The 27,363-nt window shown below is 43.4% G+C and overlaps 1 protein-coding gene across 1 annotated transcript; it reads left to right on the top strand.

Moving 5' to 3' along the window:
• The first annotated feature begins 1,599 nt into the window (after positions 1–1,599).
• Positions 1,600–2,811, top strand: LOC147631950 (microbial Terpene synthase-like protein 13). The gene has a single exon (XM_086807908.1). The coding sequence runs from the start codon at positions 1,714–1,716 to the stop codon at positions 2,794–2,796; it is 1,083 nt and encodes a 360-aa protein (XP_086664034.1). The 5' UTR covers positions 1,600–1,713; the 3' UTR covers positions 2,797–2,811.
• The last annotated feature ends 24,552 nt before the right edge of the window (positions 2,812–27,363 follow it).

Genomic DNA, 27,363 nt, shown 5'->3' with positions numbered 1-27,363 from the left:
AGGATGCGATTGGCATGTAAGTGTTTAAGTTCTACATGTCTCTCTTTTTTTTCTCTACATGTCTCAGTTATTATTTGTCCATCAACAATCTTTATGTGCTATTTGTAGTATCACAAATATGGGGCGTTTTGGTCACACGGACGTCATTCAAAACCTAGATTAGTTAGCTCCCATGCATTTGAAAAAAAAAGCAAAATCCATTAATTAGATGGGTAAGGTGTAAAGATTTTATTAAAAGAGGTAGGTGGATATATTATATGTTACCTACTTCAATTAATATAAAGTTCGACAACCGGCCTATTATATTATATTATATTTTGACAATTGTATTTAAGAAGGGTTAGATGATCATTGTCACACATGCACATTTGTCATATGGATAACCTCCTTAAGCTAAGCTCACACACCATGAAGCACCGCCCCAAGCATGAAGTTCTTGTGGCGCCAAGTGGATCACGGTTGGCGTCGCGATTTAGCAGCCGCCCCACCTAAAATAGATAGGTGTAATTGAGTAAGGTGTAAAGCCACCTTTCAAATAAACTATTTCACAGTACTAAAGGTACTTAAAAGAAGCCAAAAATAAAAATAACAAAATGTTGGTTACAAAACCTAAATTAGTTAGCTCCCATGCAAGACGGGAAATCCAAAAATGAGATGGCTATATTATTAAAAGAGAAAGGTGGCTATATTATATGTTGCCTACTTCAATTAATATAAAGTTCGGCAAAACTGGTATATTATATTATATTATATTTCGATAATTTTATTTAAGAAGGGTTAGATGATCAATTGCACACACGCACATTTCTCATATGGATAACCTCCTTAAGCTAAGCTCACACATGGAGTGCTCATCCGTCACCCCAGGCATAAGGCTCTTGTGGAGCCAAGTGGATTGTGGTTGGCGTCACGATTCAGCGGGGCCAACCACAATCCCCCTTTCACTTCAAGATGTTGATCACTTTTTGGCACATGTTAGAATTCAAAAGAATAAAGTGATCTTTTTTTTGGCACATGTTAGAGTTCAAAAGAATAAACTAATCATTTTTCGCAATAAAGGTACAAGACTTTACTTAAATGTTACGAGTTCAAAATAATAAACTAATCACTTTCCACCAATTGAACAGACAATCACTTTCCAAGCCGATCACTTTTTGGCACATGTTAATGTTCAAAATAATAAACTGATCACTTTTCACAATAAAAGTACAAGACTAAAATAATAAAGTGATCACTTTTTGGCACATATTAATGTTCAAAATAATAAACTGATCACTTTTCACAATAAAAGTACAAGACTAAAATAATAGACTACTCACTTTCCACAATAAAAGTACAAGACTAAAATAATAAACTAATCACTTTCCGCCAATTGAACAGTTGCAATAACAGTACAAGACAAAGGTAGCTATATTATATGTTACTTCAAATAATATAAAGCTGGGCAGCCGGCGTATTATATTATATTATATTTATTTTAACCTCCTTAAGCCAAGCTCACATATGGAGTCACCATTTTATTTAAGAAGGGCTAGATGATCAGTTGCACACATGCACGTTTCTCATATGGATAACCTCCTTAAGCCAAGCTCACACCACCATGTGTGCTCATCAGTCACCCTGAACCACCGCCCCAGGCATGAGGCTCTTGTGGAGCCAAGTGGATCGCGGTTGGCGTCGCGATTCAGCGGCCGCCCCGCCCTGCTAGCGCCCATGCCTGAAATAGAGCGGCGGCGGAAAGCAGCCTTCCACTGTGTTCGGTCGGTCCACGCGCCACCCGCTCCTAGTATCCATAGCCTCCTCAACCGTGCTGCCGAAAGCTTCCGCGTCCCACAGCACCTGGAGTGCTCATTCCCGGTGAAGCACCACCCCAGACAGGAGGCCTTGGTGGAGCTAACTCGATCGTGGGTGTCGTGGGTGGCGTCGCGCTACCCGGCCTCGAGAATAGAGCAGCAGCGCAAGATTCGCTACGATTTGTTTGCGTGCATGCTCTTTCCCAACGGTAGCTGCGTGGCGAGGTCCCTAACTTTAGTGAAGCTCAATTACTGGTTCTTCCTTTTGGATGATCTGGTGGATGATGCAGAGATGATGGGGAAGGATTTGGCGGCAGCGAGGGGTTTATGCGCTCTGCTGATGGAGGCGATGTTCGGAGGGAAGGAAGCTCTGAATGTAGGCACCGGTGGGCCAGAAATTAGTCGAGGTAGTGGCCGAAGCTGTTTCTCAGAAGAAGATCTGGAACTGGTGATAGCTGTGGGAAAGGAGTGGTGGGGTGAGATGCGGGCGCTGGGCATGCCGCGCATCCAGCAGAAGCGCTTCGCCGCGCTCTTGGAAGAGTACTTCCAAGGTATATTGGCGTTTGTCGAGCTGAGAGAGCAAGGGAAGCTGCCGGATGTAGAGGAGTACATACGGCTACGCCGACAGGATGCGGCCATCCCGGTCGCCTTGGTGGCGTGCGAGTTCGAGCTGGGCGTAGAGCTCGATGACGCGACGCTGAGCCATCCGCTGCTGCAAGCCTTTCACGATGCTGTGGTGGACCATGTCAGCTGGATCAACGACGTGCTCTCATTCGAGGCCGAGATCGCCGAAGGCGACTATGTGACGCTGCTGGCTGTGCTGCACCACCACAATATCAAGAGCAGCAGCGGTGCTGCAGCAGTGGAGTTCGAGGAGGCGGTCTCCCAAGCTTGTGCCATGATCAAGGCTAGAGACCAAGACTGTACCCTCCGCACCACCGCTGAGATCTTGGTCTGCACGAAAGCTGTAACCTCAGCAAGACCCACTTGCAACCCATTCTGAATGATTGGATCCAAAGCTCAAAGGTTAGAAGATGTCTTCATCCATGCTCTATCAAGGTGATGGCCTTCTAGCCATGGCCCTCAGCATGATGTGATATACAACCAATGGAATTGTTTCCCAAACTTAAGTGTGATCTTTAACTCCATAAACACCTACACACAAAGCTTCGAATCATTAACTCCATCATATGCATAGCATAGCCCATGTGCTATGGCATCCCAACTAACATAATCAGCACCCAAGTAAAGTTAAGCACTATAAGCTTTAATTGCACACCTAATCACTCAACTTCAATGCTAATGCAAATGATGCAGACAAACAAGCTTCAAGAGACACTAAAGATGTACAAAACTTCTACGTATGTGCTGAGATGAAGACGTTAAATCACAGCTACATAACACACAGAAAAAAATAATGCAATGTCTTTTTCAACTCGTGCATGTTGCAGAAAAAACAACAAGCAAAAACACCATGCAAAAAAACACCCACCATGAGAAAATAAGAAGAGAACGTGTAAGTCATCAGAGGGAGGTTCCTCGGACACAACTCCCATGGAGCCTATTGACAAAAACACCAGCTCCAGTGTAGAGGTAGTTACCACCCCTGTGCTAATGCACATGATGCAAAAAAACAAGCTTCAAGAGACACTAAAGATGTACAAAACTTCTACCTATGTGCTGAGATGAAGACATTAAATCATAGCTACATAACACACAGAAAAAAACAGTGCAATGCCTTTTTCAACTCGTGCATGTTGCAAAAAAAATAGCATGCAAAAACACCCACCACGAACAAATAAGAAGAGAACGTGTAAGTCATCAGAGGGAGGTTCCTCGGACACAACTCCCGTGGAACCTTTTGACAAAAACACCAGATCCAGTGCAGAGGTGGTTATCACCCCTAAGCTAATGCAAATGATGCAGACAAACAAGCTTCAAGAGACACTAAAGATGTACAAAACTTCTACCTATGTGCTGAGATGAAGACGTAAAGTCACAGCTACATAACACATAGAAAAAAACAGTGCAATGTCTTTTCAACTAGTGCATGTTGTAGAAAAAACAGCATGCAAAAACAACATGCATCGTTAAGCTAGGTTCTCCTTCCCTTTGAAATTAGCTGTATTATAACCACAACCAAAAAGTGTTATTTTTCTCCTTGCCTTCTTATACAAAAATTAAAATTACAGTAATAAATACAGAGCAGAGTGCAAAAAATAAAGTTAAGCAGAACATGGAGCATAAACAGATAAGCAGAGGGCAAAAAATAAAGAGCATGCAGCAAAAAATAGCATGCAGATAGTAGAGAGCATGTTGATTTGCAGAAAATACAAAGAGCTCCCAAAAAAAACGTTGGATTACCTGGAGACGGCTGTGCAAATCGTATGCTTCTGGAAATCGATTTGCAACATGCTGGATTTATGAACGCTCTTTGTGGCGGGAAACCTAGCAGCACCAAGGATGCACCAATGAAGCCGATTGGATGGAGAGACTTGTGCCCAAAGATTGGGCAGCCATGTCCCGTTGCCTAATGTCAAACGAAATTTGGGCGTGGCGTGGAGACCAGTGTGGGAGGAGGCGGTGTGTAAAAGCTCATTGCATATGGCAGTGTCCCCCATTGGCCCAGTACACCACTCATGCATGGACGCGAGTGGGTGTGTAAAGAATTTTTTGCATTTGCATTCCAGCCAAACAAGCTGAATTTACCTATTACTTTTTCCCAGTTTTTAAATTAAAAATAAAATTTGGTATAATTTCCCGGGCCAATTTTGACGCTGTGTTTTTTCTCAATAATTTTACGATTTGTTTTCTTAAATTTGTAGATTGTCAGAGATTTTCTAAATTGAGAAACTAAAGCTTGCCAGGTAGTAAAAATGTAATGGTCCAAATGGAACAGATGGCAGCTGCACGTTTTCACACTGGTCACTGATGCGAACGCTGCGCTGGTTTGTACCTAGTAGGCAGAAGTGTACGAATCCAGTAACGCTCCATTTACGCGGCCGGCCCTTGTCTCCACCCCATGACTTGCCAGATTTCCATCGGTAAAGGACGGGCGCACTACCACGGCACAACCTCTCTGGGCCCCACTTTCGATCCTAAGAATTGTAATTTGTAATCACACATTACATAATGAATATACCCATTTATGATGCTATGATAGGCATGTCCGCAAGATTGCACACACTTATGTAATGGCCATATTTCCAATGTGAAATAATGACATTCCTTTCATGAATTGGGATGTGTGAATTTGGCATTGTGGCTTGTATCTAAAATTGAGCTATATGTAAGTTCAACTTCTTGGCATAATAGTGTCTTGAGAACTAGTAATCGTAGGTATAAATTATAACAACTACATTGAGAGTGAAGCAATTTTGTACCACAAGAATTAACTACACTTACATTGAAAGAGCACTCTTATTCAATGTTCTTCGTTGTTATTACAACATAACATGTGGAACACATCACACTACACAAGATCTAGGGGGGGGGAGAGAGAGAGAGAGAGAGAGAGAGAGAGAGCATGCTTATTCAATGTTCTTAGTTGCTATTAGAACATAACATGTGGAACACATCACACTACACAAGATGTGGAGAGAGAGAGAGAGAGAGAGAGAGAGAGAGAGAGATTCATCATTAATAACACACCAATATATATTCACATCTTTATGAAAAAGAGAGAGAGGGTTGTTAAAAAAAACTTAAAGATACATTTATACTAACACAACACTTGCAATTTCTAGTAATATAACTCATCCACATATTCATGAGAGACAGAGAGAGAGAGAGAGAGTTGTAAAAATAATCTCATAGATACATAAAAGAGTGGTATAAAATAATCTCAAAGATACATTTGTTGCAACACAATACTTGCAATTTCTAGTATCACGTACTAGCAACTTAAATGATACACATTAAAAGCTCACCGTGGGTATAAAAAGAGTGGTATAAAAAAATCTCAAAGATACATTTGTTGCAATACAATACTTGCAATTTCTAGTATCATAAAAGAGTGGTATAAAAAAATCTCATAGATACATAAAAGAGTGGTATAAAAAAATCTCAAAGATACATTTGTTGCAACACAATACCTACAATTTCTAGTATCACGTACTAGCAACTTAAATGATACACATTAAAAGCTCACCGTGGGGCACAGGGGGGGAGGGGGAGTCACTCAAGAATACGAGAATATATCATTTGAGTGAATAAAAAGGGTATATTTTATTTACTTTTTTAGCAAAAAGAAGGGGTCTATAGAAAATTAAAAAAATAAGTATTGTTATGATAAGGGGTTTATAAAATAGGCCTTCCTCCTCAAAGATTTAAAGGCAACACACAAACATTGAAAGAAAGTGGCAACTAGATTATCCTAGATTTAACCTTATTAGCCTTGGATTAGCGTATATTATGAAGATTAGCCTAGGTATAGAGAGATAAGAAAGAGTAAAAGACTTATGTATTCTTAATTATCAAAAGGTACCAAAAATATGGTGTATGTGGCCTATATACAAGATCCCTCTTTTCACACTATCATAAGTGTTGTCCATGGGAATGGTCAATTGGCCTTGGGCCCATTATTCATACGAGACCATTCCACTTTGTTACAAACCATCCCCACGCAAAAGGTTTCGTCCTCAAAACCATTGATATGTACAATTACAATTCTCATGGATAGAGTATATGTCAATGGACTCATGTCAATCTTGAAGCTTATGCTCACACCATGTATGGGATATCAAAATCACATGTATATGGCTATAAATCGCTCAATAATCCTTTAAAACAAGCCATAACTTCTTCCCCCTAATGGCATTGTTATGGAAATAAGAATTATGGAATTATTTTATATTTAATGTGATATTATGGTACGTTCATTTGCCACATGGTCGTGATTGGCTGCGCGTGAGAGCGTGGAGCAGAGGTCGCATCATGTTGGGTGGATAAGCAAGATTTAATGTGTCTTGTGTTTTTGGTGAGCAGATCAGTGCACGGAGTAACATGTGTGCGATGGATTTTGGCCGGTGCGTGGCCGTCGTATTTCGATGTGCAATGATGGTCACCCGTCCATAGTTTCATTTAATTAAATTGCTACAATTTTAATGTAAATAGACAAGCTTGGGGACCAAGTTACTTTTTAATATTAATGACCCAAAGTAGAATGTATCAAGCTATATTTGTGAGCACTTGCTTTTTTGCTAATTCATAAATACATGCATGAGGAAGCGTGCTCACTCATGCATGGGACTCTTTTTGTAGTACATAGTTGGTATATTTATCTCCTTCTTGTTTATTTGAAAAGCTCGAAGCTATGGTTATGGAAGTGAGCCTACAAGATTATCTGGAGTCCAAGTGGTGGCAAGGGTTACAATGGCTTATGGTTTTTTGAAAAGCTCGAAGCTATGGTTATGGAAGTGAGCCTACAAGATTATCTGGAGTTCAAGTAGGGTTACAATGGCTTATGTTTTTTTTTAAACCTTAAAAGCCTTGGGGTGATTATAAAGTTTAAACAGACACAAATTCGGACCAAGCGGGACACTAGTCAGAAACCCGGCATGGCACGCAGCGGCTACGCAGGACATTAGTCAGAGAACCGTCAAGGCCATCATACAGTGACGCGGCCACACCACAGCCACTGGTGCCAAGGCGACACAAGACAAGAACAACGGCGTACAAGCGGGACACTAGTCAGAAACCTGGCATGGCACGCGCGGGACATTAGTCGAGGCCATCATACAGTGACGCGGCCACACCACAGCCACTGGTGCCAAGGCGACACAAGAAAAACGGCGTACAAGAGCCGTGTGGAGAGAAACGTCACAGACGACTGCACAACGCTGGGGCTTGAACCGTCACGCAGGGTTCGGGAAAAGAGGGGTTCAGTTTAGCCTAGAACTTGTTCAACTTGGGTAAAATCCTTCTCATTTTTAGGTGAGAAGGAAATAAAACCCTTTCAAATTTTATATATTTTAGTTATATTTTTTTACTTTACATAAAAAAATCCCTCTCAAAGATGGCAATTTCCTTCTCATTCAATGTTGAAAAGGATTTGATTCCTTCTCCCGAAAAAAACTTTCCCGAACCCTGCTTGAACGTCTAAATTAGTGATTAACAACCACACGCTCTAACCAATTGAGCTACTCTAGCTGCGTGAGAAGACATAGCTACCTAACCAAAGTGGGCAAGAGCCGCCAATAACAGTAGCAACCCCAGTAGGATAGACGGCCAACAAAAAACCGCATATCACAGTAGTACGACGAGAAAGAAGCCAAACAAATGGTAGCCAACAGCCATTTTTTTTTTTGAAAAAAGAAAAAGAAAAAAGAAGAACAAATATATATATATATATATATATATATATATATATTTCTTTATTAAAAAAAAGCTCAAAGAAGTATATATTTCTCTCAATCTCTATACAGCCATGGAGGGGAGAAGTACAGTCTCTTTCAATCTCTCTCTCTCTTCTTTATTTGAAGGATATTGACAAACAAGGAGGACCTCATTCAACGTCACCACTCACATGCCGTCATCAAGCGACGCTTTATTGCAAAATAATTATGACATGGATACTCCTTTATGCGAGACTACTCCGAGGCTGACATGGATACTCCTTTACCCAAGGCTACTCCGGAACAACAAATTTATTTGTTGGAACAACAACTTCAAGATGCAGAACGCCAATTACAAGACCACGACAAATGACCGCACGATTCGAACGCCGTGGATGACCGAATTGGTAAAATTTTGCAAGCCACATTCAACCCTCAACAAACCCGCGAAGAACAAGAGATAAATAAACAATCGTAACTTTCGTAAACCATTTGTTACTCCACGCATTGACACTTTTAACAACACTCGTGCACCCACTTTTCCAAATAAAAATGTATCTAATGTGGCTAATTCCAAGATGAATGATGTAAATTCTGTTGGAGCTATATATAGCTAGCCCTAACTCACTCTAGGTCTTGCCTATATATATGTGACTTGTGACTAATATGATTCATTCTTGTGGAGCGTATGTGGTGTCTCTTGTCTCGTCTCTCTCCCTCTCTCAACATGGTATCAGAGCGATTCTAATCGTAAAAGGGAAGCATCTACGTATTCTTGTTCAATTTATGATTATGATTTCATGTCTTACAAGATTGATCTTTGGTAACAGTTTTGTGTAGGGTTGATAGGTTCTTTGATTATATGTTGCCTACATGATTTTATAGCTCCACTTGTTGTAATTAGAATTGCTTCTTAATCGCATCCTTTAAACCAAAACCACTTGTTGTAATTAGAATTGTTTCTTAATCGCATCCACTTGTTGTAAGAATTATCGCTGGTGCGTAGATGGTATAGTGCTGGTGAATCCTATCAAAATGGTTTGTCAATCGGAGTTCTGAGTCAAAAGTTAGGACAGTTCAGGCAAACTGCATCTAAAACAGTAAAACAGGTTCTTTGTGAGAGCAAACAGGTAGTTGTCTCTGAGTCGTAAGCAGGATTTGATCATCAAAGCTTTCCGCCGTGAAAGCTTCAGACGAATGCTTGCTGTACAAGCTACAATTAGATACAAAACTTGCCGTGCAAGTTGCGTCATAATGCGATACTTTTTCTTATTATTATTTTCGTCTTTTATTATGGACCTGTAAGTTTGCTTACGTGCATAAGACATGGGTCTCCACTTTTAGAGTTCTAATTTTGGTTCACGTTCTATTTTTTACACGATCACTTTATGCTCGCCGTCTGGTGCATACCTCTTTTTGGCTATGTTTCTCATATCTCGTACATGGTCTGCAAATTCTGCGATCTTATCTTGTACGTGTTCTCACAACCCGACATGGCAAACACCATACTTGTTAACGGATTTCCTTCTGGGCAACGTTCTGTTCCTCTTTTCCAAGGCCAAGGATTTCCTGGTTGAAAATACAAGATGCTATTAATTTTGGAAGGAGACGAATTGGCATACCTCTTTTTGGCTATGTTTCTCATATCTCGTACATGGTCTGCAAGTTCTGCGATCTTATCTTGTACGTGTTCTCACAACCCGACATGGCAAACACCATACTTGTTAACGGATTTCCTTCTGGGCAACGTTCTGTTCCTCTTTTCCAAGGCCAAGGATTTCCTGGTTGAAAATACAAGATGCTATTAATTTTGGAAGGAGACGAATTGGCAGATATTGTTCTTGGTATTCTTGCATGCCCTCCTCAACCTATTGATCCACTTCAGAATGATGTTATTATTACCGAAGGTCCTATTTTTAAACTGTGGAAAATTGATCATGCACACTGGATTCATCGTGATAAGGCTGCTCGTCGGTATATACTTTCTGCCCTTAACGATTCACTCATGCTAGATGTTTATCCGTTATCCACGTCATATGCTATATGGAACTATCGTATCACTATGTTTGAGAAGAAAACTGTTACAGAGATTCTGTATCTCCGTAATCTTCTAGGCAAGCTTCAATTCAAGGTAGGTACATCCATGTCTAGTCACATTGAATCATTCAAAGGTATTATGAACTTTCTGCTATATAGGGGATCCTATTCCTCGAACTCAATTGGTTACACACCTTCTTGATACAGTGAAGGATCCTTTGTATGATAATATTGTCACTATATTATCTAACAAGGATGGAATTGACTTTGAGCATACATGTATTTCTTTGATTGAATATTCTCAACGTCATGATCGTCAGACGTCGGTAACTCATGAAACAATCATGATTGCCCAAGAGTACAAAGAATTAGAGATAGCTTTTGCTGTCCGGAGACGTCCATTTCAGCAACGCCCTTCTTCCTCCTCACAATTTACATCTCCTGGCTTCCAAAGAGGAGGTAATTCTTCTCGTTTGAGATTTCCTCAAAAGCATAGTTCTTATTGTGACAAAACTGGTCACTTGGTATCTGAATGTTGGGCACGAGAGTACGATGAAGAACACGGTATTACAAATAAGCAACCTCATTTATCAAGGGGTTCTTCCTCTTCTGCAACCTGTGACTCATCCAGTCGATTTATCAAGGGGTTCTTCCTCTTCTGCAACCTGTGACTCATTCAGTCGATGCTTCAAGAGGCGTTATGATGAAGCTTGAAATCAAGCTTATGCTACTCAACAAAATCCTATGATGATGAAGACAATGTTCATCAAGAGGCTAATTTGGTTCATTATAATGTCTCTCCAGAAAATGTACTACATGTTCGTGATGGTTCTCTCTTTATTGTGAATTCTGGTGCTACTAGAAACATGACATATCAATTGCAATGGTTAAACAATTATCATCCAATTCCTATCAAGAAAGTGGTTTATCTTGCTGATAATACAACTTGCCAAGTAATGGGTATTTGTGACTTGTATTTGAGAACTTCTTCCTCAACCAAAATACTATGAGGAGTTTTATATGTAAGAAACTTATTTTCTATTGCGCGGCTTATGGATCTTGGTCTATTTGTTGGATTTGATAATACAAAGTGTCGCATCGAAAAGGATGGCACCACTATTGTGGTTGCTCCTCGACATGGTAATCTCTTTGAACTTTCATTGAATGAGGATGTTGCAAATGTTGTTACAGGTCTATGAGATCTGGATTGTAAGCTATGTCATCATCGGTTTGCTCACTCAAATTTCTCAAAGCTTCTTGATATTCATCATCATGATCTTTGTGAGAGGTATGGACCTCAAATCTCACCCGCATATGGGGATATGTGAATATTGTGCTCTAGGCAAACATCATCGTAAGCCATTTCCAATGTCTACAAATATTCATTCAAATGATCTTTTGGATCTCATTCATACTGATATTTGTGGACCCTTACCTCCATCCAAGTCTTACTACCGTTATTTCATTACTTTTATTGATGACTATTCATGGTATACAAATGTCTTTTTGCTATGACATAAATCAGAAGCATTGGACACATTTAAGAGGTACCAAATATCTGTGGAGAATCACACTGGTTGAAGAGTTAAAATTCTTCAAAGTGATAATGGTGGTGAATATATTTCCAACTTATTTTATGATCATTGCATCAACCACGGCATCCACCCCCATGAGTATACCATTCCATATTCTCCCCAATAGAATGGACTTGCAGAGCGAAAGAATCATACAATTTTGAATGCAATCAGATGCATGCTTATTCATTCTGGATTATCTCGCTCTTTTTGGGCAAAAGCAATATTGACAGCCGTTTTTGTTCAAAATCATCTTCCAACTACTGCACCTTTTGGTAAGATTTCAACATAGCTTGGTGTCACGTAGGCTGTAATGCCTGTGGACCGACGGCGGCAGACCGGATGGCTATATCCGGGGTTCAGTGGGAGAGGACGCCCATGCGGAGTCATGGGCGGCCAGGCTAGTGTGGACGGCAGGCCACACACTATATAGCCTGGGGGATGAGGGGCAATCCTCATTCTTCCTCTATGGCTGGGTGGTGAGCCAGAGGCCGTCCCCTCTTGTGTGGTAATGCCCGTAGCGGCGTTACGGGAATGTAACACTGGGGTAATGTCACGTAGGCTGTAATGCCTGTGAGACCGACGGGGCAGACCGGATGGCTATATCCGGGGTTCAGTGGGAGAGGACGCCCATGCGGAGTCATGGGTGGCCAGGCTAGTGTGGACGGCAGGCCACACACTATATAGCCTGGGGGATGAGGGGCAATCCTCATTCTTCCTCTATGGCTGGGTGGTGAGCCAGAGGCCGTCCCCTCTTGTGGTAATGCCCGTAGCGGCGTTACGGGAATGTAACACTGGTATCAGAGCGTGGTTCGAGGCGATCGTGAGAGTCCGCGCATGAACGGGGGACCGGAGCCCACTCGATGGTTTTCATCCACAATCTTCTCACCCTTATCTCGAATGGAGGGTGTGGAGGGAGGCAGCCATGGAAGAATGGAGGGGAAGAACTCTCTCTCTCTCTCTCTCTCTCTCCCTGTCACACACAGCAAGCAATGGAGGTAAGCAATTTTCATTTTTTTTTTCTATACGATTGAAATTTTCTGCGTTGAATGTCTGTCAAAGATGCGTTGAAGCTATGTGGAAAAGGGGGGGGGCGCAGAGCCCATGGAGACTTGCGCTGACTAAGGTTGAAGGGGCTGACTGGGGAACCCGCCTTGAAGGGGCGAAGAGCAGCCCCAGCGCAGACCAGCCCACAATGCTGCTGAAAGCAAAAACCAGCGCCGACTTCATGAGCGCCATTTTGCGTTGAAGTTGGGGGCGAAGAGCACGTCTGAGGGGCGTAGAGCCCAACCGCTAGGCTCCGATGGCTGCGCTGTGCAACGGAAGGCCGGCGGCGCGGCCAGCGACGGCGGCGCCGACCAGCGGCGGGCGGGCGGCCAGCCAAGGGGCGGCCGGCCAGGCGCGGCGGCGGTGGCCAAAGCAGCCCAGCCACCAGCACTGCAGGCGGAGAGAAAAGAAAGAAAGAAAGAAAAAAAAGGGGTTTAAAAAAAATCATTCATTTTTTTAAATATATTTTCATTATTTATTTTTATGAATAATGAAAATAACGGGCGGCCAGCCCGAAGCGGGAGGCCAGCCACAATCGTGTGGAGACTCCACGGGCGGGCGGCCACGCCCGAAGCGGCGAGGGCCGGCCCGGCCCGTTATTTTATTATTATTTAAAAAAAAAACAAAACACACAAAACAACGGTACACCCCACGAAACAAACCCAACACGGCCGTCGCGCCGTGTGGCCGTAGTGCCCGCTTTCCACGAAAGAGACCCACCTCACACGGCCGTAGCGCCGCGTGCTAAGAGAGAGACAAATCCCACGGTCATAGTGTCGAGTCCTTCGAGAGAAAGCCGTTCTATGGCCGTTGTGCCTAGTGAACACGTCTATGACCGTAGCACCTCAAGAATAACACATGTGGTGATCACACATTTGGTTCGGAGAGACTATTTAAGCTGAGCATACACTTAGTATCGACCATCAAAGTCACGTAGTTTGGCTAGTGTAAATATAAAACTGAGGTGTGTTTCACTTGGGCTAAGAAGACCGACAATGGCGTCAGTTGTGCCCAAATTAGACGAAGTGCTTATCACGAGAAATCAAGGTAAGCCTAATTGAGCCGTAGTGCTCATAACCCTTCACAATCTTTTAACAATTGCTAGAAGATTGTGATAAACTTTGGCAAATGAGAACCATATATAAGCGTAGTCTTGATGTGGTTATGCCTTGTGTCCAAACAAGTTGCTTACTATTTGCAGCAACAAGAGAGCTTTGGCCCGTAGAGGCAAGCTGGCCCTTGTTGGTATTAACAAAATAGTGTCACTACTTGGGCCTAGAGAGTGGTGACTAGTTTGATTTAGTCACGTGATTGCCTGGTAAAAGTAATCCCTAAGGTGTGTATTACTTGGGATAAAGGGGCTAGGAGTGCTGCTAACAGTACTCAATTGAATGGTTTATCTAGGAGTACTAATCTGAAGGATTAGCGTATGCCTAGATAATAATAGCAGATTTAGGATTGATTTGTAGAAATCAAAGGTAAATCTGAAGGGGTATAGTCTTGAGATGTAATGCTCAATGCCCTTATAAAAGTTGATCGACGAGAGAACTGTTCTTAAGCTTACTAGCATGGTTTTCTCTTCTTTTTATTGCCATGCGTTGACATCCCACTGCTCGAGAGTTGGTGGTGATCTTTCGAGGGGGGAAAGAGCCTTTTTATATGTCACATCAATTGGTTTGGTGGTAATTTGATGGTATGGGACATCAAATTCTCACGGAATCGTGGGTGGAATGGGACGCCAAGGCTTGTGCATGTAACTTGACTCTTTGGCAAGTCTGTATGTACACTTGTCTGTAGTGATAAAGTGTGCAAAATAAAATTTGAACTTTGACAATTACAAATATAGCCATGAGTTGGGATAAAACCCAGTTACAGAGTTCGGAGAAGCTCTAGGTAGCAAGACCATGATGGTGTACTAGTGCTAACAGAGTGATTTAGTTCCGGAGTGATCTAAATCTAGAGGTTAGCAGTAAGACTAGTTTGGTTGGACAGTTTCATGCATGGGGGACGCCCTATAGCATTTTGCAAGTGTAGTTTTGCCTAGTGAGTAGTATCTCACTCCAGATGAGCCTGGTTGTTGTTAGTATCGGATCCGACATATGAAGTGTACATAAACTCGGGCTGAGTTAGGATAGAAGGCTAAGCCGGAGAGCTTAGTGGTAAATCCTACTGTATCTGGTGAGTTTTGACTTAACCGGAGTGTTAAGAAGTAAACTCAAAGTTTGGGGGGGCTGAACTGGAGTGTTCGGAGGCAGACATATCTTTTGTTAAATCGGAGAATTTAGCAATAGATGAGCTTGGGGTGAACCATGGTACCCAGGAAAAAAGCTCTTCACACTAAAATAGTGCACAATAATTTTAGGGTGATAAAAATCCATCTCGCAGGAATGTTTTACAACTTTCCATAGATGATAGATGAAGACCATGTACTTTACGGAGTTAAAGTACATAGGTGGTGACTTCGGCGCCACATTTTTTGTAAAAGTCACCAGTGGTGTGGTTAGGTCGGCCGAGACTCCACAAGACCTATGCACTAGTTTTTAAGTTGACCTCTATTAAGGACGTCCAAAAATTCGTGTTGTAATACCAGAAATTGTACTGCAATGTGCAATGGAGGGGTCAATTTGTGTAGTCACTTCTTAGCAGCAAGTGACTTAAGCATCTTGTTATAGATGGCTGTATATGGTACTCCCACTCGGGGGAGGTACGCCATTGGGTACGGAGTTACTCACAGACTAGTATGGAGCTACTAGTGTGATGATAGTGGGTACGTAGTTACTCACTACTAATACATAACTGCTAATAATTAAGATCCTCGAGTGAAAGATACTCTAGATCAACATTTTAAATTACCGAACCACAATACATGAGTATCGAGGTACTCATAAATATGTTGACGTTGCTCAAATCGAGGGGCCGATTTGTTCGATGGTATGGAATAAGCAAGGAGAGTGGAGTAACTTAAAAGTTACACATCACTAGTCCTAGTGAGTTGTCGAGGTCATCCGTAGTTTGATGATCCCCTCTACCTATCAGATAACATTCAATTTTGCAAGCCCTAGCATTTAATCCGTAGTGATTATGAGTTTGGTGTGAGATATAGTTATGAAGTTCTTACAAGAGTACTCGTTTATTTGCTTGTCATTGATTATAGCTTGGTAGAGATTGCCACCTGTGATGGGTAGGTAGCTTTGCCGCTATAATGAGGAGGCAGCAAATAATGTTCTCATAGTTATACTCATACCAACACCAAACAGGGATAGGATGAAATTCCTAAGTTCATCATCACGAAGTACTGTGATGTTTGCATTTATATTGAATGTATGATGTAATGAGACATTGAGCTTGTGTAATTACCATCAATTATCTAGCAACCTATGGCTTCGCAGCAAGCTCAGTCATTATCTGTGGATTGCTAATGTGGTTATTAGTAGTTTGGAATTTTCTTGATAGATGGTACAACCCACCCAAATAATTCAGAAGTGTGTAACCGCTTATGAAGGGTAATAATATGCAACAATGAAGCACTTTGTTACAAGTGTGAAACCACTGATCTGTTGCGAAGCATTTTATCAATAGTACCACCATATGTGCGTAGACACTATACCACATCTTCGTTGCAAGATGTTTAAAAGTTTCTTGGAAGGACTCGAGATATAACATATGATATTAAACATGGTCTAGATTTGTTCTTGGACCTATAACACTAGCGCGTAGTCCGCTTGACAATAGAGTTTTTGAGGACAAAAACCTTTCTTGAGGGAAAGGAGGGATATCCTCAAATATCACATAAACTCGAATAGTTGTGTGAGTCCAGACAATACTTGAAGGGATGTGTCTGGTAATAGCAACAAAGAGTTGTAAGTGATTGGATGTAACTCGAGACACCCGTAGTGGTGCCAGAATCTTTATCAAACATCTCCGCATACTATATGGCCCCCGCACATAAAGTATGGCATAAGAGATAGGAAGTTTGATTGTTATATTTGAATGGAAATTTTCAAAACTTACATTTACTCTGAGTTAGAGTAGAGTTTAACCATCCGTAGATTGATGGTAGTTAGAAACTCAACAAGATTCTAGAGCATATGCTTGTGCAAAGATGTTACTCTAAGAGAGAAAGTATCTCTCAGCTTTGGAACTAATCCTTGTGATGCATGATTAGATTGGCTCTAGTTTATTTCTCCTATGGCCGTAGGGCTTTCCAAGGAGAAGTTTTAAAAAGTTGGTGAAGCAACATGGTAGCGTAGTCTACAAATATCTAGTAGCATGGTCTAAGAACTTGCGCTACTAGAGTGCTCTCCAGTACATTAGCTTCTGTGCTAATGACATGATGCAAAATCAAGGCATGAAATTTGCCTTAAGGTTTTGGTTGAAATACCAAATCATGGCTTGTGTGAGCATGATCCTGTCTTTATAGAGGTTTGGCGCGCTGTACGCGTACGCACTTTGTCACAGCCTCGCCCACCCTCCTCGCCGGCACATAATGCTAGTTCGGAGAGACTGGCCGTAGGTGCGGCGGGTAGCGAGGTGAGAGTTAGTCCGGAGAGGCTAGCCGAGCCTTCGGGGTATAGTTTTAATAGTCCATGTGCGGGTCATCCTGGGATTCAGAAGGGGCCTATGCACTAGTAAAAAGACAGTTTTATTGGCCTAGTTTGTTTAAGAACGTCCAAACTTACGTGCTGAAATGCAGTAAGTGCCAGGTCAATAAACACGAACGTCTTAAGGTGGAAGGACTACTCCATCCGCTGAAGATTCCTCAAGGGAAATGGGAAAGCATTTCCATGGATTTCATTACCGGTTTACCCAAGACGAGTCGAGGGAATGACTCGGTGTGGGTGGTAGTGGACACGTTAACTAAAATGGCAAAGTTTATTGCCACGAAGAAAACTGTAAAAACGCCAGAGTTGGCAAAACTCTTTATTGAATATCTCTACAAGCTATATGGCCTGCCCGCAGATATAGTGTCAGATAGAGATAGAAACTTAAACAGTCATTTTTGGAGGGAAATCTTCAAAAAGTTGGATACTACTCTGAGTATGAGTACAGCAGATCATCCGGAGTCTGATGGTCAAACTGAAAGAATTAACCAAGTTCTAGAGGATATGTTGCGTTCTTATGTAAGTAAGAAGCAATCAAATTGGGAAGAATATTTGCCCATATTGGAGTTTGCTTATAAACAGCTCCAAGCATTCAGCGAGACGACTGGATTTACACCATTCATGTTAATGAGAGGACTCCGTGTAATTACCACCAGAAAAAGCAGCATCAAACTGCTGTAAAAAGGTAAGTGCCTTTAATTTATGGATTCCAGCCGAGATCTCCGATTGGCTGTAGGCCTAGAAAAGGAGAAGATTCAATCTGTCAAGGATTTCCTTGAAGATATGAATGATATGCTCAAAGCTGCACGCAAGAGCATTCGTAGCGCAGAGGATCGCGCTAACACATTTGCCGATAAAGGACGCAGACAAGTGACCTTTGCAGAAGGTGACTTTGTATTTTTAAAGGTTCCTGCGCAGTCAGCAACCATGCAAACGGGAAAGTGTGATAAAACTTCTCCTAGATATTGCGGTCCTTTCAAGGTCCTTAAGAAGATTGGGGACGTAGCCTACAAACTTGAGTTACCGGAGAGTTTTCAAGTTCATCCTGTCTTCCATGTTAGTAAACTGAAGAAATCGGTTCACGGGTTAGAGAACGTAGTTTCTCTAGATATTTTGGTGGAATTGATCACTCCACCAAAGATACCACATGAACCGGAAAGAATTCTTGGGTATCAAGACAGACAAACCCGACATAAAGTGTACCAGGAGGTACTTGTTAAATGGATAGATAGGGATGAGGAGGTAGCTACCTGGGAATGCCGTAGTGCAATTTCCAAAAGGTTTCCCCAATTTGTTTTCGAGGACGAAAACTCTTCTTAAGGGGGGGGTAATGTCACGTAGGCTGCAATTCCTGTGACCGACGGCAGACCGGATGGCTATATCCGAGGTTCAGTGGGAGAGGACGCCCATGCGGAGTCATGGGCGGCCAGGCCAAACTCCTTCTGTTGCACATTTCAAAGTCTTTGGGTGTATTGCTTATATTCATGTCCCAAAAGAGACACGACACAAGCTAGAACCTTCACGTTTGAAGGTTATTTTTATTGGTTATTCTGACAACTCAAAGGGTTACAAGTTTTACGATCCAAGTTCTCAAAAGGCAATTGTTAGTCGAGATGCTATATTCAATGAGCAATTGATGGGAGGTTCGTGGTCCATAGATGATGCCCCTATCTATTCCCAAAGATCCATGGGAAGAGATTTCAATGGACTTTATATATTGCTGGTTTGCCGACTACTCCTCTTACAATGATATGATGTGGACCATAGTTGATATATTTAGTAAGTAAGCATACTTTGTACCTTGCAAGAAAATCTTGTCTGGCCCTCAAGCTACTAAGCTATTCATTAAGACTATCTTTCCTCACCATGGCTTACCCAAAGTCATTTTTTCTGACCGAGATGGCCGTTTTTGTAATCATTTTTAGGTTGCTTTATTCAAGAACTTAGGTTCTAAAATGGACTTTACATCCGCTTTCCATCCAGAAAGTAATGGCCATACTGAAGCTACCAACAACATTATTATGGATCTTGTTATCCTCTAATTGGGATCAACATTTGCCTCTACTTCAATTTGCATACAACAATACCCCCCATATGGCTACCCCCATACGGCTACTAGTCGAGCTCCCTTTGAAATTGTCTATAGCAAGAAACTTTCCATTACTGTCTTTACCATAATTAATTATGTTCTAGTTGCTGACACTTTATCTTATGACCATGCCACTATTTTAGCTGAAGTCACTGAATCTATTAAACGAGCACAATTGAAATACACCGCTCAAGACAATAAGAAACGACAACCAATGAAATTCAACAAAAATGATCTAGTTTGGCTTCACAAAAAAAAGACACTTAAAGAATATTGCCAATCATCCTAAGATCAAGTTGGTTGCTAGATTGTATGGACCGTTCACAATTATCCAACAAATCAATGAAAATGCATTCCACTCGGGCATTCCCACTCACTGGAAGATACATAACGCATTCCACATTTGTTTATTGAGACTCTTGAAAGGCCCCACTCTTGTTAACCCTATTATTGATGATCCACCTCTCCTCAAGGAGACTCTGAAGTTCTAGTACCTGAAAGCATTATAGACCATGACCAGACAACCACCCGTACTGGCACTATGTATCATCGCTACTTGGTGAACTATAAGAATCATTCTATTGAGGAATCATAGTGGATTCTTGAAACATCGCTTACCCCGTACTACCGACACTTGATTCTTGCATACCACTCACATTCACATGGTTTCTTTATGGACACCGATTCGCCGACTGAGGCAGTGTCATGTTTCTCCATATGTTTTGGTACCAATTCACTAAGTGAGATAGAACATTCATTTAGTGTGCTAATTCGTTGATTGACGCGGCACATTGATTTATTGCCGATTCGCCGACTGAGGCACCACGTTGATTTAGTGCCAATTTACCGATTGAGGTAGCACATTGATTTAGTGCTGATTCACCGAGTGAGGTAGCACGTTAGCATGAGGTTGGCCACCGTTACTTTTGTTTATTTCACATAATTGAGGACAGTTGCTTTAACCCCTAGAATGTTATGGAAACGACTGGAGGGTGGTGATCATCTCCTATACTATGGCAATTACTACTACCAGGGTAGAATCTAGGTGCTGGATCCTGGTCTGTAAGGCCTGCATCATCTGATGTGTCTGGCCATGAAGCTCGGCTGACAAAGTCCTATGTGATGCCTTTAGGACCTGCATGTCGGTGCGGAGGGTCCCAATCGTGTTTGTAAGGGATCTAATCTGGAGGTCCCTGTTTGTCGCCTCCTCTATCATTACCCTAATCTACATGTCTCTCTGTGAGGACTCTAGCCTTGAAGAGGGTAACTGAGCCCCAAGAGAGGCTATAATCGTCTCCTGAACCTGGGATTGGTCCAAGAGGGCTCTGAGCTACAAGTCAAATCTCCTGAAGTTTGTCATCTGTAGATAGGTAGGGGAGGGAGTAGAACTGTGAGGTGGGGTTGGTGATGAGGATGAGCCTGCTCGTGTGAGGACGTGAGGATCTGGTGGGCTGTGAGGGGTAGAGGGTTGGGGTCGACTGAGAGAGGAAGAAAGGGGGGGAGATGGTCTATGAGGGAGTGAAGGAATGGGTGGGGAGGAGAGAGGCATGTGTAGAGTACAGAGTCAGGTATGGAAAAGGGGAGTGAATGGGTGAAAAATATGAGGTAGGGGTGGGTACTGTTTGTTAACAATCCAAAAATGGGATTGATCATGGTGATAGACATAATAGATTAAGCATAATTATGGTGGATTAAACCACACTAAGTACTCCATGAGAAAGAGAGGGAGATTGCACACTCAACAATAGCTCTTTTCTATTGCTGCATATCACAATGAACCATACAATGATATAGGCTTTCTAGCCTTATCCCACTTTACACATCATCATCCATGTGGCACTCCCTTTTCCACTCTTTTGGTCAACACTCACACACCATACAATATTACATGTGGCATTCCTATCTTGCCACAATATCTTGCACCTCTAGGGTGCTTTCCCACATACACACAACACCATGATTACATCTTTCAACACCCCCTCTTAATTGAGGTGTTCCACAACTCACCCATCACCCATTAATGTAGCATTGCACAACGGTAATTGCTACCTCTCAAAACTCCCCCTCAATGATATATTGGAGTGTCCATCAACCAATCATGTGTGCGTGTGTCTACCATCTTAGACACCAAGTCCACCAACCATTGAGTCCAATTTGAACGTAGAAGTTCGGGTGGGAACCAACCCATGCGCATGCACCTCACACGTGCATCGCTCATGCACACATCACACGACAACCATTTTGAGCTTCTCGGTGAGCTCGGGTAGGTTACCCTCATACCATGGGTGAATACACATGTCGTTTTGAGCTTCAAGCTCGGGTACAGTTACCCATCTCATAATCATGGGGGTGAAAAAAATACAATCATTTTGGTTGAAGCTAGACAACGGACCCAATGTAAAAAATCATCCACAGCTTTGTTTTTTTGCAAGCCGATATTTGCCCAATTTTTCAAGGCCACGGAGAAATATTCCAAAAAAATATTTCAAAACTATCCCAAAACACTACATATGAACAAAGGCTTAAATTTGGCCTCTTTACACCACAAATTTTTCATATTATCGCTTTTTAAAATAAACCTTATCTTTTCTCACACCACACTCCACTACCGACCACACGTTTTGACTTGCAGTCCTGCGTATGTTATGCTAAACATCCTGCATTGTAGCTTTGGGACCCGCTGTCAATCTTCTGCTTTTCTTTGCACTAGGCTCTCTGTCTCTGTGCTTCTTGGGTTGCTTCTCTCTCCGATTGCTCATCATCTCGTTTCTTGCATTTTCTGTTGTCGTCATCGTCTCTATCTCTGTCTTTTCTTTTAGAGTCCCTCCATTTCTGCCTCTCTCGATCTTTGGGCTCATCTCTATCCTTGACTTGATCTCTGGCTCTCTCACCATTTTGATCCCGTTCATCTCTATTGCTTCGTTCTCGTCTCTCCCATTCCTGTGGTGCATCTACATCAGAATCGTTGTCCTTCTCTCTCTCCTGCTTGTGATGCTTCCTGCGACTCTCTTTTCTTATTGTTGCTACTACTTAAGGCGTTCGTGCTTTCAGAACTCTCTCGGGCTCCTTGCTTGTTGCTTCCTGCGACTCTCTTTTCTTATTGTTGCTACTACTTAAGGCGTTCGTGCTTTCAGAACTGTGAGCGTGGACGCAGGGCAGGCGCCATCACCTTTTGTCTCCTTCGCCATAGCTCCCAAACTCCAAACTCAGGAAAAAAGTTACCGACTTCACTAGCATAAAACCCTAAAAAGTCTTGGACAAAGGATCTGCGAGAGCTAAGAAAAACTTCCTTTCTTCACACTGAAGCAAAGATGAGAGCTTCTGAGCGCAGGCTCAAAAAAGCCATACGAGCTGCCCTAGTATAGATGGGCCAAGAAGAAATACGGTGAGTCGACCTGCTTTTCAAGTAGCAACAAAAGGGTAAAGGGAGCCGACGGAAGTTCAAGATTTCTTAGAAGAGAGAATTAGGGTTTACAGAGCTTGAAGGGGTTTCTCAGTAGGCTGATTGGAGATTTTCTAAGCTTCAAGCTGCTCTCTAGGGTTCTGGGGAAGGCGAGTTGGAATTGGGGTTTCTTGAAGGGGAAGCGTAGGGTTATTTCCCTTCTTTTTTTGAGCTGGGCACAAGCTATGGCTATAGTAGCAGAGAGGGATCAGGGTACCCTCTCTCATTTGCGAAAAAGACCTTGGAGTGAGGTTTCATATGCACCTAGTGAAGCATATCCTCTTCGCATCCTGTCTCGAGCCGCTGGTATCATAGTGAAAGAAGGCCCTGTGAAGACCACCCCCAGGTACGTCTAACATCTGACCACCTCCACCTGCTCTCCTCTAAACACGAATCCCTCATGTCTCTGGAATGCTGAGTAAGAGGTGTTGAAGATCATTACCTTGGTCTTCCCAAGGTTCACATTCAACTCCCTCTCTTGACAGAACCTATGAAGAGCATCCAAGTGCATCTGAAGTCCCTGTGTAGTGGACGAGATCAAGACCGTCATCGGCATAAAGAAGAATCGGAATAAGAGCTCCTTTTAACAATGATCCCCCCCAAGTCTCCAGCTCGTCGATGTATAACCCGAATAATGTAGGTGAAAGCGGACAGCCCTATTTCATCCCTATCGTGCTATGGATCTCATCGGAGAGCCCGGTCCTAGTCCTGACTCTGCCTGTGACATGCTCATATAGTGCTACTATAGCCCATTGAATCTGCGTACTGTATCCCAACTACTGGATCCGGTGCAAGAGACGGTGTCTGGGAACAATATCAAATGCTCTCTTGAAGTCTACGAAGCAGCAGTAGAGACGCTGGCTCCGTGATCTCGCCTCCTCCACTATGGCCCTGAGAGTAAAAATGTGATCCAGTGTGCAGTAGTCCCTGCGGAATCCTGCCTGTCCCCGTGCTCTAAGTCCTATCTCTTCTGCCTACTCATTGATCTGGATCTCTAGAACGGATGCAAAAATCTTGGCCATGACATGGCCAATCATAATGGTCCTCTAGTTTGCTGCGTCCATGGGGTCCCCTGACTTGTGTATGGGTACTATAGTGTTAGTGAGCCATGTGGATGGGAGGCCCGTACAGACTGACTCGTTAAAGAGGCGGGAGAGGGTCGGTCGGGGCTAAGGCATCAATCCCATGGGTTACAAACTCCGCTTGTAACCCATCATGGTCCTTAGCTCTCCCATTCTTTAACCGAGAGACAACGTACCTAATGTTGGTGAATAGGTAAGAAGAAATGGGTCTGGAGTCCTGGGGTGGTGGGCTGGTCAAGGATGTCATAGAGTGCGGAGGTGTAGGCAGACCAAACCCGGGGATTTGTGAGCGGAGAGTGGGCCTTGAGAGTGGGCCTTGAGGGGAAGGAACCTTTTCTAGAAGTCCTTGGAGTCACAGCTAAAGAGTAAACTCCTTAGCTCCTCCTCATTCCAGATCAAGAATTGACATTTCTTGCATCTTGTCAATCGCTTGTAGTCCCGCCTGGTCTGTGCTAGGCAAGGTGCAAAGGTCTTCTCCTCGAAACGTAGGTGCTGACGCATGGCCCTACATTTGTCGTCGTACCAACCGCGTTGCATGGGACATGGGACCTTGCCTATAGGTGGGGGACGGGAAGAGTGGGTGGTGACTGGGAAGGAATCATGGGCTACTATGAGCATGGACTTGTGGATGAAATTCCATCTCTTCTGTGTGGAGTGTAGGGAATCGAGGTGGTCGGTGGTGATGAGCTAAGATAAATGGAGGCTGTAAAGATCATCCAAAGAATGGTCAAAGTGAATCTCGAGGTATGGCTATGGATCTGGATCTCTGGGTGGAGGCTCGTGTGTCATACGTGTGAGGGTGAACGTGATGTGTGAGTGGTCTGCAGATGGGAGTGGGTGTGAAACTCTAAGGCTATGAATGTCAGGGGATGAGAGTCGAAGGACCCATGACGTAATCAATGACGCTGCAACCTGTGCCCCCAAAGGGGAATCATGTGGCTCTATGCGAAAGAGGTCATCTGTGCAAACCCTTATAGATAACCAGACTATAAGCAGAAAGAAAATCCAAGAAATATCGTCCGTACTATGCATGAGCATCGTCAGAATGTCAGTCTAGGTCCTGTGCTCTGCAATGTATGTACGATGATGGGGTCCTCAATGAAGTCCAGGATCTCTGCCTGGATGTCCTGCATCCTCGCGTTGAAGTCTCGAACTAGGAGGACTTCCCTACGGCTGAAAAACTCTAACACATGGGAAGTAGCACACTGCGACAAATAGATCTCTAAGAGGGGGTCTATTGATGCAAACCCATAGTATATCTGGCATGTGCATCGTGTCTCTCAACCGAGATAATTCGTCTGAGATGATCTCTGAATAGAACCGCTACCCCCACCTGATCCCTTGACATCGCCTGTCAAGCGTGTGTCTAGTCCCTGAAGGCGACTCCTAAATGTAGCCTGTCACAAGTGGTAGTCTTCGCTCTGGACTCTGGTGTGTCTCTGTCAGGAACACTATATCTCTGCATGAGATGACCTCCTGGAAGTTCCCTGGCAAGGAACCATTGCAGTTCCAGATTGCAACCCGGAGTGTGTCCTGTCGTCTATGTGTCTCATGGATCACGTCCTGTCATGCAGTCGGAGCGGGGGTGGGGGCCATGTGAGTGGCCTCCTAAGGGGTCCTGATATAAGATGTCCATCTCGTACCACCGCCCACTTGCCCTCCTTGCGGAGGGCATCTCTCTATGGTGTCAGTAGCGCCTTGCACTCGGTGACCTATATAACGGCATCAAGTCCTCGTCAGGTCCTCGTCCATGAAAACTTGTGGGTGATCCCTGAGTCTGGCCCTCATCCATAGAGCCGTCAGTTGTGCCTGCGCATCCCTGAATCGGATGACTAGGGGCTAGTGCCTGGTGGGATCCGTGTGCCGGCTTTGTATGCATCAAGCACCCCGTGGTCCTGTACCCCCAGAGTCTGGGATACAAATGACATTGCCTGGGCCACCGATGTCACTGCAGGGAGTGGCTGAATGCCACAGATCCTGATGTTGAGGGCCTTAACGGCCCTCTACTGTGTCTTTGCCACCACTGTGGATGAGATAGTGGGGTGCTGGGTGGATGGTGAACGTCTAACCACGTCCACCCACTGTGTGGTCTGCTGGACCTCCGACTGGAGGGAGGAGATCTGATCTTGTACCACCCAACTGCTGCTACTGGGGTAGAATCTAGGTGTTGGATCCTGGTCTGACAGCCTGCATATGATCTGTCTGGCCATGAAGCGGCTTATAGAATCCTAAGCAATGATTTTATATTCACGTGATCACAATTTTTTTTTTGTTAATCAGGTTAACATGTTAACATGTTCCCAAAAAAGCCGGTGGGTAGCTCCTTGATAACCGGATAAAATCCCGCCGGGGTTTTGCTATACCCGGCGGTCTCGCCGGGGAAAAAGAAACCCCGGCGGGTCCCGGCGGGGTCGTCATCCAACCCAGCGGGGTACAATTTTCTATATATATAGGCCCGAGGGGCCCTTTGGGAGTTCATTGCTGACAGCATACACAGGTAATGAAACTTGTGTGTGTGTGTGTGTGTGTGTGTGTGTGTGTGTTCGTGCGGGCAGCCGCCCACCACTGTCGCAATGCACGGCAGGATGTGGGTGGTCCGCCACATGAGGGATGTGTGTGTGGGTGTGTGTTCATGCGGGCAGCCGCCCATTATCGCAATGCGCGGCAGGATGTGGGTGGTCCGCCACACGAGGGGTGTGTGTGTAAGGCCATTCTTCGGAATGGTGCTTATCCTGGGGCACTTAGTCGGTAACGCGGCTAGTCTGTGTCCTATGGTAAGTATGGCACGCCGTAGCGGTACTAGTCGGTAACGCGGCAAGCATAGTATCGTTATGGCAATGTCACCTTCCCTTCCCTTTCCTTTGTCAAATGTGGGCATATGGTCGGTAACGTGGCCAGTGTATGTTCGTATCCTATTCGTATTCCCATAGAATCGGGCGGCATTTTATCGTTAACACGGCAAGTTGGTGTCGTCCGCTAGTGCATATATTGTTTTTTGCATATTGCGGCATTTGATCGTTAACGCGGTCGAAAAAATGTCGTAAATTTGCTTGCATATTACGGCATATGATCGTTAACGCGATCGAAAAAATGTCGTAAATTTGTTTGATTTGACTTGTATTGTTTTTATTGTGTTTGATCCATGCGATACTTGGTTGCTAACGCGGCATGAGTATTTCATGGATCAAAGTTTACATCATATTGTCTAAACGTTTTATTTTATAATATCGTGATTCGTAACTCGAAAAATGAATATCTCTCTCTCTTCCTACCCCCCTCTCTCTCTCTCATGATACACTTCACAACTCTTTCTCTCTCTCTCTCTCTCATGATACACTTCACAACACGATAGATGTGTAGTTA

This window comes from Cibotium barometz, chromosome 14 (genome assembly GCF_041138505.1).
Source record: "Cibotium barometz isolate CiBa-2024 chromosome 14, ASM4113850v1, whole genome shotgun sequence".
Lineage (NCBI taxonomy): Eukaryota > Viridiplantae > Streptophyta > Polypodiopsida > Cyatheales > Cibotiaceae > Cibotium > Cibotium barometz.
Note: the sequence above shows the minus strand (reverse complement) of the source record. Positions and strands in the feature narration are given on the sequence as shown.

What these genes read in the sequence shown, in the direction of transcription:
- LOC147631950 (XM_086807908.1), top strand. Translation starts at nt 1,714, where the DNA reads ATGCCTGAAATAGAGCGGCGGCGGAAAGCAGCCTTCCACTGTGTTCGG.